The 11,254-nt window shown below is 53.2% G+C and overlaps 1 protein-coding gene across 1 annotated transcript in view; it reads left to right on the top strand.

Moving 5' to 3' along the window:
• The first annotated feature begins 240 nt into the window (after positions 1-240).
• MEDAG (mesenteric estrogen dependent adipogenesis) overlaps positions 241-11,254 on the top strand; it is a 23,925-nt gene continuing 12,911 nt past the window's right edge. Inside the window, exon 1 of the mRNA XM_002720574.5 lies at positions 241-841. Coding sequence (XP_002720620.3) covers positions 561-841 — 281 coding nt within the window. The 5' untranslated portion in view covers positions 241-560. The remainder of the gene's footprint in view (positions 842-11,254) is intronic.

The following is an 11,254-nucleotide window of genomic DNA, read 5'->3' as shown; positions in this document are numbered from 1 at the left end:
GGGGCTTGGCCTGAGGACCCGGCTCCAATGCGGTCCCCTACATCCCTGGGGCAACACATGCGGGGTGGGGGGGAGCTGGGGGCCTCCTTCGCAGGAGGGATGCTGTGGCAGGCGTGGGCAGGTGCTGCGCTCCCTTGCCCGGGTAGGACCTTGGCCACCCCACGCCCCAGCAGCGTCTGCCGGGCAGGGCGGGGTGGAATAGCTAATAGGAACCGGAGGGGGATGAGTAAGCCTTGGCTTTGAGCAGGCGCCGCCAGGCAGGAGCGCGCCAAGTTCGGAGGCAAAGCTAACCCGGCCCTGAGCGTCGGAGGTCCGGCCCGCGGTCCTGGGAGGTGCCTGAAGAGAAGATAAAACGCGCAGAGACGCGCTGGGGCCGCTTTCTGCGCTCGGTGCCTGCAGCGCTCCTGGCCCAGGGCGGCAGCTCGGGACGGGCAGGCCGTCGGGGCGGGCAGGCGGGCCCGGGGCCAAGCGGGCAGCCCGATACTCCGCGCGGCGCACACGCAGGCAGGGTGCCTGACCCCTCTCGGGGACGTTCAGGTGCGGGCCCAGACCGCCGGGGCATGGCTGCGGCGGCGGTGTGCGAGCCGGTGGCCCGGCCGAGCCTGACCTCCATCTCGTCGGGGGAGTTGCGCAGCCTCTGGACCTGCGACTGCGAGCTGGCCCTGCTGCCGCTGGCGCAGCTGCTGCGCCTGCAGCCAGGCGCCTTCCAGCTGCGGGGCGACCAGCTGGTGGTGCCCAGCCCTGGGGAGCCGGCAGCCGCGCGCGGGGGCTTCAACGTCTTTGGCGACGGCTTCGTGCGCCTCGACGGGCAGCTGTATGGCCTCAGCAACTACGTCAAGAGGTGGGTGGCCTCGCCGCGCGCCCCGGGCCCGCCACCCGGTCCCTGCAGACTCCCCGCACCCCCCAGGAGAGCCCTGACTGGCCTAGTCTTCCCCTTGCTGACTTCCCCCAACCCCGGGGAGCCTGCCAGCTCTCCCCGCCCTGGCTCGTTCTGCCCTTCTCTCTGACATGTTGCAGCTGCCCAGAAGGGTGTCTGCGGGGCGCAGCTGGGCGGGCAGGGCATCCACCCGTACCAAGCACGTAACTGGTGGTGGGCGCTCTTTCCACTCCGACTACCTAACTGGGTCAGATGAGGTCAGATTGGGGGCACACCCTCTAGGGGATGTTTGCAGCTCAGCGGGGGCTGAGAGACTCACACCCTTGGCTTGAGATTTGGGATGTGTCGGGGTAGGGCGGCGAGGGAGGGAGGGTGCACAGTGTTGAGCGCAACTAGCTGCTCTTGGCAAGAAGACCCCCTTGGAGGGGGCGGGCAACGTTTCCCACCTTTGGCGTCCCTTAAGTGTGTCACAGATAAAGAATGGAAGACAGAATTCTTGGCAGAATCTGGGGAACAAAGCTTGAGAAAGCCTAACAGAGGGCCACGGGGGCTACTGGATGACCAGATGGCTTCTAGCTAAACAGGTGCAGTCAATGTAGCTTCTGGGAGCCTGGCTCTTGGGCCAAACCTTTGGCTTTCCTGGAAGGAAGGGCCTCCACAGATGCTTAATGGTTGTGGCCAAAGTGACAGAAGCACCTGGGCAGAAGTGACAGCAGCCGGGGTGTGGTGCCTCTGTCTGAAGCCCTCTGTGATCAGGTGGTGTTGCCAAGGAGGGCATGTCACATCTGCTTCTACTTGACCTTGGGGCTCCCAAGGTCACCGTGGCCGGTGTTGTCTTTGTGCTTGGGCAGTGGAGCTGAGTACAGAAAAGGGCTGAGCAATTTGATTCAAAGCTAAGGAAGCTGGCCAGTGCTAAAGATGCCTGGGACAGCCAAGCTGTGACGCCCCGTGCGTGGGACAGAGCCAAGAAGCTCCAGCCAACAGAACGAGATACTTAAAATGCCGCCTTCAAAGCTGTCCCGAGAAAAACCTTCATTTTCCGAATCAAGATGGTGAGGGCTTTGCATACCTGGAAACCCTTTTCCTGGCAAGAATGTCTCCTGTTTTTAGCGAAATGAAAATTCTGATCCAGAAGCAGAGGACTGTGGGCGGAACTGAGTCATAAATCAGATGTACAAAAATTTAAAAAGAAGATGCAGGGGCTGAAAAACGGAAAGGCCTAGATTTGAGGGTGTGGTTTGTGGAGAGAGCCACCTCCTCCACCTTTGGATGCTGCAAAATGCGGCGTGATTTTTGAAGTGTGTCACTAACCTGGACATCTCCCGTACAAAAGAAAATCAGAGAGTGTGAAGCCGAGAATCCACAACCAGGGGCAATGACTGGGTGACAAAGGGCAGTGGGCACACACAGCCCAATAACAGGTTCTCCTGGCTAAGCAATGGTGTGGGGGCTTTGCACTCTGCAGAGCCTCTGACAGCCCTGCAGGTGAAGGGAGGAGCAGGCGTCTTCCTCCCAGGGGACACACTGAGCAGGGGAGGTGGGCTTTCATAACTAGGCATGCAGCCCTGAAGGGCAATGGGGAGGGACCCGAAGTCTCCAGGAAGACACAGAGGACTGGCCAAGGGCAGCAGTGAGAGGCGTGGCTCTCGTAAAGCAGGCAGTGGAGGGCATGCAGAAGCGAGAGTTCACACACCTGCAGCTGCTGTGCTTCCGCCTGCCACAGCAAACCAGCTGTCTTTGACCTTGAGGATGGCTTAGAACCCCCGCCCTCCAAATGTTGCTCCACATATAGCCATGCTTCTTTTTATTTTCCTTCCTCCTTCCCTTCCCTCCTTCTTCCCTCCCTCATCGTCTTCTCCTTCTTCTCCCTCCTCCTCCTCCCATTTCTTCCTCATCAACAAGCTCTGGTCAGTTTCCTCAAAGAAAAGGTTTGCCTGATTGACTTTTCATGGTCTGTTCTGGACTGCTTATGAAGATCTCAGTATCTCCCAGATTGGGGACAGGCAGGTGCACACCCTATGGTATTTTTCCACCTGCTGCACCCAATTCAGTTGTGAGGATGCCAGCTTCGCTTTGCCTTGTCTATTGTCTGCAGAGTCAGCCTGTCCCTCAGCACGCTCTTTGCACTTGTCACAATGAGTGGATGGCACCTGGAGTTGATGGACTCATGCAACCTTTTTATCTGCCATTGTGTTCCTGCCTTTGGTGCAGGGCAGTCCCGAATCAAGGGCAGCCACCAACATGGCCAGGGATCGTGAAAGGCAAATTTCTCAGGCAGTTGGATCCCAGAGCTTTTGAGAATCGTAGGTAGAATTTTTCTCTGGAAATACAGATACGTGGAGTCTTCGAAAAGTTCAGGAAAATGTGTGTTGTGAAAAACTACGCATGAATTTCAAAGCTTTCCTACCAAAATATACTTATCTGATTTGCAAATTTCACAGAGACAGAGACAGTGAGCAAGAGAGCTCTTCTCTGCTGGTTAACTTCCCACATGCCTGCAACAGCCCCAGGCTGGAGACTGAAGCCAGAAGCCAGGAACCCAGCCCAGGCCTCCTATATGGGTAGCGGGAACCCAAATATTTGAGCCATCACTGCTGCCTCCCAGGGTATGCATTAACAGGAAGCCAGAATTAGGAGAGGAGTCAGGACTCGAACCCAGGCACTCAGATGTGGGATATGGCTGTCTCAATGGGTGGCTTAACTCCTTGGCCAAATGCCTGCCCCAAGCTTATCTTTTAGTTCCGTCTGTTTAGGAAATCTTGGAATTCAGCTCCCATGTACCTAATGTACCTGGCCATCCAGGTGGTTGATGAGCTTCTCCAATGCATGTGAAGAATCCTTGCTCTATTAACGCATTTGGATTTTTTTAAAATTCAGTTTGTATTTTTGGTGTGGAATAAGCCTACATTGTATGTAAGATTCCTTTCCTGGGCCTCAGACGTGAGTGCTGTGACTCTTTGAGGTTCTTTCCCGAGGAACCCTGGGAGACCAGAGCTACTGCCTTTGAGGGTCAGGTGATTCATTTACTCAGAGAGCGCACATGTGAGCCCAGTGCTCTGCTCAGGTGCTTCCTCTGGCCCTTGAACACTGTTCTGAAGACATATGCACTAAATAAACCTAGCATCCTGTGCGTGGGGAGACGGTGTAGTGGCGGCCACCACAGGACTTAAATTTCCTTCGCGAGCCTGCCTTAAAAATATTTGCCCTACTTTATGAGATTTATAGCAAGACTTTTGTTGGCATTGCTCCCTTTCAAGCTCAGAATTTCTAGCCATGTTGCAAACAAAACCTGCTCAGGACATCAGGTGTCTGTCATAGCTACTCAAGAAATCATTCATTCAATACAGAAAAGCCCAGATCACCATAAGTTATCTCTCTCCCTCTCTCTCTTTCTCATGCACACACACACACACACACAAACACTGCCCTTTTTCTCTATAATGTAGCCTCTTAGTGAAATATAATGGCAAACATAACCTCTTATGTCCTTTTTTAAAAAGATTTTATTTATTTTTTTGAAAGGTAGAGTTACAGACAGTGAGAGGGAGAGACAGAGAGAAAGGTCCTCCTTCTACTGGTTCACTCCCCAAATGGCTGCAGTGTCTGGAGCTGAGCCCATCTGAAGCCAGGAGCTTCTTCCAGGTCTCCCACATGGGTACAAGAGCCCAACCACTTGGGCCGTCTTCCACTGCTTTCCCAGGCCATAGCAGAGAGCTGGATCAGAAGTGGAGCAGCTGGGACTAGAACCGGTGCCCATATGGGATGCCCGCACTGCAGTGGAGGATTAACCTACCGCTCCACAGCGCTGGCCCCTCTTATGTCTTCTTTCAGCAGTCCCATAGCATGAAAGAGATCGCCTGGTAATAAATCCAAATCAGCAATAACAGTGGTGGCTACTGATATTGACGCGAAGGCTAGGGATGGTGCAAAAGCGGGTACTACCTCGCAGAAACTTACCAAGTCACACCCTTGCTAGTTCCTCTTTTTTTTTTTTTTTCTTTTCAACAGATGAGAGTACTGGGACTTGGAGGGATTAAGTAATTTTCCCAAATAAGCGGCTGCTGAGCTGTAGAATGAGGGCTCCTGAGCAGCACTGTCTGCTTTTAGCAGCTGCCCTTGACCCTGAAATCATCCTGACTTAACTTGGACAGCAGCAGCTTTCTCACCCATGTGCAGAACGTACAAGCAAATACCTGGAAGTCCATCGGCCACTCAGCCTCTTGTACAGAATCATCCCGAAAGGGGCAGTGAGCACAGTGGTTTTAAAGGAGCTGCTAAAAGCAGACGAGAGCTGCTCCCCTTGCTAGGTAGATGGGGTGTGGTCACACCCACCTTGAGGGCAGCCACAGTGGGCAGGAGACTCAGTCTCGAGGAAGTATGGATAACCATGAGCACCAGGTTCCGTTCTTCGCCAGCTGAGTGACTTTGGGAAATGTAGTCTCTGTGTGACTCAGTTTCTTTAGCTGCAAAATGGGTATAACAATACCAGCAATCTTACAGGGTCATTGTTCAGCATTGAACTTTATAAAGTCTTTAAAAACAGTGGTTGGCACTCTAATGGCCACTTGACAGATGTTAGCTTTCTTATATATTGTTGCTATTACGTAGCCTATTAGCCAAATGCCTTACCTACATTATTAATCTGTTGGCCACTTCATGCGGCTCTTGTTGTCAGCCAGATTTTACCGGTGAGGAAGGTGAATTTTAGCAAGGTTAAAATACTCACACTTGGATCTGATAATGGGAAGGCCGTGAGCCAGCAGCTTTTTCCTGGCTTCCTTGTTTGGGAGCCTTGCCCTGGACATGCAGCCGTCCACTTCCTTCTTGCTTGGAGTTCACCTGAGCCTCATGAAATGCCTGCCTGTCTGCACAGGGACAGCTAGCTGCAGTCCCCAAGGCTTGGCTAAGCGGGGACTCCTCCTGGGGTCCCCCTTCCTCTTATTCTTGCCTACCCCTTGATGATGTACTTGGTTTGACACTCTCTCTTCCAGTACCTGACTCACCTCTATACATAGCTCTAATTCCAAGCCCCGCCCTCCCCTCACCCCTTCACACACACACACACACACACACACACACACTCCCTTTTACGGAAACAAGTGCGTCTCTATCTGTCTCTGCCTCTCAAATAAAACCCTTTTTTTTTTTAATAAAACAAAGAGCAGGTATTCAGCCTAGCTTTTAAGACTCCTGCATCCTACATCAGGGGGCCTAGGATTAGAGCTCCAGCTCCTGACCCCAGCTCCCTGCTGATGCAGACCCTGCGAGGTGGTCCTGTTCCTGCTACTCATCTGGGAGACCTGGATTGCATACCCTGCTTCTGGCTTGGGCCCAGGCCCATCCCTGGCTATTGCTGGTATTTGGAAAGGGAATCAGGGGATAGGAGCTTGGTGTGTGTGTGTGTGTGTACCTGTGTACCTGCCTGTCTGTCTCTCTGTGCCTCCAAAATAAGTTTTTAAAATTATGATTTAAATGACTAGGACATAACGCAGTATCGCTCAGACACATGGATGCAAAAAAAAAATCAAAAAAAAAAAAAACCTGCGATTTCTCTGACTTTTGATTTACCAGTTTGGATGGCAGAGACTGTACCTTAGATGGGGCACAAGCCTCCTGGGAGTCACCTGAAATGCAGAGTCTGAGTGAGAAAAGTCAGGAAGGGGCTGGAGCTCTGCATTTTGCAAGCCCCCTGGTGAGGCCCATGCTGTTCCTATGTATGCCTCATTTCATATTGAAATGGTCTGTTTGCCTATCCTGTCCCCACTGCGGGTGGACGAGGTGGGGGAGTATGTGGAGGGGCTGTGTCTCTGGGCAGCAAGATTACTTCCGTTCTCATGAGTAATTCTTTGCTCCTTTTCGGAGTTTCACACACTACACATCGAGAATTGCCTAATGAGCGGATGACTGAATGTGTGTATTCCTGAGTCAAGCCACGGACACCCGTGTGGTAACTGTGCTTAAATTCACTAGAGCCGGGGCAGGAGGAGGAGGAGGGCAGGAAACAGTGGGCAGCCCCGCGGGGGCATCTTGCTTATCCGGAGGAGAGTGTCCCGGCCAGCGTTTGCTCGGCGGGCATTGCAACCACGGTTACAAATGCTCCCTGCAGAACCTGGGCCTCCTCCGCAAAGCCTATGGCAGTGTGTGTCCTGCTTTGTCTCTGCTCTGCCCTCTGTATTTTGTCTTCTTGTTTTACTTTTCTCTTTAGTTATAACAGACACACATCGTATACAGTTTCCCACGTGAGCCATGTTTATGTGCACGGGTTAGCGGCTGCCTGGGCAACCACACCCTGGTGCAGCCAGCACCATCATCCATCGGCAGGATTTTCATCTCTCAGAGTGAAACTGCGTCCCCGCTACACCCTAACTTCCGCTCGCCCTCCCTGCAGCCGCGGTAATCATCGTGCTAACGTGTGTCCCCGTGAATCTGATGAGGCCGAGTCCATCATGTAAGTGGGATTACACGATCCTTGTCTTACCATGGCTGACGAGTTTCACTCAGCGAACCTGTGCGATGGCATGTATCCGTTTCCTTCCTGTTGGTGACTAATATTCCACCCTGCTTCTCTGCTGCATTCCATGTACAGGTTCCTCTGTCAACAGACACTTGGTTGTTTCCACCTTTTGCCATTGCGGATAATTCTGTTATGAGTGCAGGTTGTCGCTCCCCCTCTTCGTGGAGGAGCAACACAGGACCCTGCGCTGTTCTTTCGTCTGCTCGGCCCTCCCCGGGTTTGCTGCTGGTTCTTCCCGGGTTGGCTACTATCCCTTCCACCTCCGTGGAAGGGCAGTTCCCCCTGGCCGCATTCCCCACTTCCGCAGGGGAGCGGCACACTGCCAGCCAGCTTTCTCGGGGGCTGCACGGGTTCCCTTAGATGTTCCCCATAGATGTTCCCGGTGCATGCCGTCTCTCTCCTCCTTCATAGTCCTCCTCCGCCAATCCCAACTCGGCTGAGTATGCTGCTCTCCAATCAGGAGCAAGTCCTACAGTTAATTGGTTGAACTGGAAGCAGCTGTGCGGAAGCTGCCTACTTCTCTCCCAGCGCCATATTGTGGGAGAGCAGATGCATAGAATAAGTCCTAATTCGAGTAACTTAGTCTAGTCCGGATTGCTCCCCACAGATCCCCCTTTCTTTTTATTTTTTAGCGTTGATACGCGCCTGTCTTCGGTGTCCCGCGGCACACACTCTGCTCTACTTGCTAGAGTTGCCACAGGCTCTTACAAGTCCTATCAATCAGGAAAACCGAATCCGGGTCCTCTCTTCGCCATTGTGAGGAGGTTTTTAGGCGCTGATGCGTGCCTGTGTTCGGTGCCCTGCAGCGCATGCTCTGCTCTGCCCGCAGGGGACTTACAAGACCTATCAGGCAAACCGAATCCAAGCCTTCTCATTGCCTTATTGTGGGGGAGACTTATTAGTGTTGGTTCGTGCCTATCTTCGGTGACCTGCAGCTCATACTCTGGTCGAGCTTTGCTGGCGCTTACCGCCTTAAATCAGGCAGACCGAATCCAAGCCTCCTAATTGTTACATTGTGGGGAAGCCTTACTGATGTTAATTCGTGCCTGTCTTCGGTGACCTGCGGCGCATAAGCTGCTAGCCGCCGCAGGTGCTCATCGTGCTCATCGCCTCACTTAATCAGGCAGACCGAATCCAAGCTTTCTTATTGCCATGTTGAGGGGAGGCCTTTCTATTTCTCTATTTCTCTATCTCCGGGCATTCCTATTTCTCCCATTTTACTTCTATCTTCCAGCATTCCTATTTCTCTCACTTTACTTCTAAAACTTCTGTTTCTCTTATCCCTGCGGCTTTCCGGCAGCGCTCGCCCCGAGGCTGCTTCTCGGCACCTCGCCCGCGGCAGCTTCACGGCTCTGCGCGGCTTCCCGGCGCCTCGCCCCGCCGGCGCCCGCCCCGCGGCGGCTTCACGGCTCTGCGCGGCTTCCCGGCGCCTCGCCCCGCCGGCGGGTTCCCGGCTCTGCGCGCACGCTCCGCTGTCTCCACGCACTTCGCGCCCGCACCACGGCCTCGCGCCAACGCCCCGTGCTCTCTCTGCACGCGGCGGCTTCCGCGAATGTTTCCGCCACCACCGGCATTCAGTCCAAGTTCCCCGGACTAACCTGGCGAATTCTGGCGGCCCACGTCTCTGCCTCTGGTTCCAGATCTTCGCCTCTTGCTTCCCGGGGTGACCTGAAGAATTCCAAGGTGGCTTATATCTCCGCCTCGGCCTGCACTCGCGGCTTCATCCTCCCTAACATTTCTCTCTACCCGGTATGTTTCCTTAAGTTTTCTTCCAACAATATTCCTCTCATTTCTCCTGGCTTCTCCCCACAGTCCGTATCCGAGTCCAAGCCTCCTCCAGGTTTCACTTTCGCTTTCAGTCTCCTAGCTTCCCCGCCATAGTCCGCATCCGAGTCTATGAAAGCTTTCACTTTCGCTGTCAATCCTAACTTCTTTCCCACAGTCCATATCCGAGTCTATGCCTAGGCTTTCAATAGCTTCTTCCGGCACCTAGGCTCTTTGCTAGTCTCTCTCTCCGGTATTTTCCCATTTCTTCCCGTTTCTTCCCTCCTAAGTTTGCTATCCGTCCTAGGTTTCCTATCCGAGTCAGGTTTCCTATCCGAGCTAGGTTTCCTATCCGAGTCACGGCACCATTATGTCGCTCCCCCTCTTCGTGGAGGAGCAACACAGGACCCTGCGCTGTTCTTTCGTCTGCTCGGCCCTCCCCGGGTTTGCTGCTGGTTCTTCCCGGGTTGGCTACTATCCCTTCCACCTCCGTGGAAGGGCAGTTCCCCCTGGCCGCATTCCCCACTTCCGCAGGGGAGCGGCACACTGCCAGCCAGCTTTCTCGGGGGCTGCACGGGTTCCCTTAGATGTTCCCCATAGATGTTCCCGGTGCATGCCGTCTCTCTCCTCCTTCATAGTCCTCCTCCGCCAATCCCAACTCGGCTGAGTATGCTGCTCTCCAATCAGGAGCAAGTCCTACAGTTAATTGGTTGAACTGGAAGCAGCTGTGCGGAAGCTGCCTACTTCTCTCCCAGCGCCATATTGTGGGAGAGCAGATGCATAGAATAAGTCCTAATTCGAGTAACTTAGTCTAGTCCGGATTGCTCCCCACACAGGTGCGCATTGTCTGCCTCATGTCCCTGCTTTCACTTTTTTGCTATACTCAGAAGTTTGAGTGTCATTTTATTATTTTATTGTAATTGACAAGCAACAATTGCCTATATTATATATTTATTGGGTACGATGTGATGTTTTGATATATGTCTATAGATTTAAACATTTTTTAAAGTTTATTATTTATTTATTTGAGGTGAGAAAGAGACAGCACAACCCTTCACTGGTTCACTTCCCAAATGCCAGAAATGGCTGGGATTGGGCCAGGTCTAAGCCAGAAGCCAGGAACGCAATCCAGGTCTCCCAGGGAGAGGTGAGGATCTCATCATTTGAGCTATCACCTGTTGCCTCCCCCAGTGCACATTAGCAGGAGACTGGGATAGGACTGGAACCCAGGCATTCTGATATGAATTCAGGCATCCTAACCTGTGTCTCAACCACTAGACCAAAACCCACCCCCATACATTTTATTCATTCATTTTGTTTATTTGAAAGAGACACAAGGAGAGATCTTCCATCTTCTGGTTCACTCCTCAGATGCCTGCAACAGCCAGAGATGGGCCAGACCAGAGTCAGGAGCCTGGAACTCAGTACAGATCTCCCGTGTGGGTGGCAGGGACCCAAGTACTTGTGCCATCACCTGCTGCCTCCCAGGTTATGTGTCAGAAGGAAGCTGACTTGGAGGTGCAGCTGGGACATTTTAATACACACACACACACACACTGTCCTTTAGGGGAGGGCCATGACATTGAATTCCTGTTTGTCTTTGAGCAATAAATTCCTAGGATCAAGGGAAATGTAGGGCAACTTTCCAGATCATTCTAGAGATGACAAGGAAACTGCAGGAAGTCCTGGAGAATGGTGGGCATCTTAGAGGGCAGGGACCTCAACCACTGCTGCGTAGCTGGAAGCAAAGCCCAGTGCTTCCCGGAACCCGCCTCCCACGTGTTGCACCCACTGAGCTGTTCTCTGAAGCATTGCAGCCTGAAATAAGAGGAAAGAAACGGGAGCAAGAAAGGAGATGTTCTTGTTCAACTGTCTTTCCACCATTCTTCCTGCCTCACTCCCTGGTAACTGAGACAAACGCAGCCCTGGCCGGGGTGGGGGTCAGAGCTCATGGAACTTCACCCTTCGTGCCAGCTCAGTGGGCAGCATGAGACACAGTGCTTACGGAGCCTCACTGGGGGCCAAGTGTGTGCGTCTACCTCACGTACGCCTCATTTAACCACCACACAGAAGGCAGTGGCGTCCTGCCCCTGTTACCA

The sequence above is a fragment of the Oryctolagus cuniculus genome, chromosome 9, assembly GCF_964237555.1.
Source record: "Oryctolagus cuniculus chromosome 9, mOryCun1.1, whole genome shotgun sequence".
Classification (NCBI taxonomy): domain Eukaryota; kingdom Metazoa; phylum Chordata; class Mammalia; order Lagomorpha; family Leporidae; genus Oryctolagus; species Oryctolagus cuniculus.
This window is presented reverse-complemented; position numbering and strand designations above follow the sequence as displayed.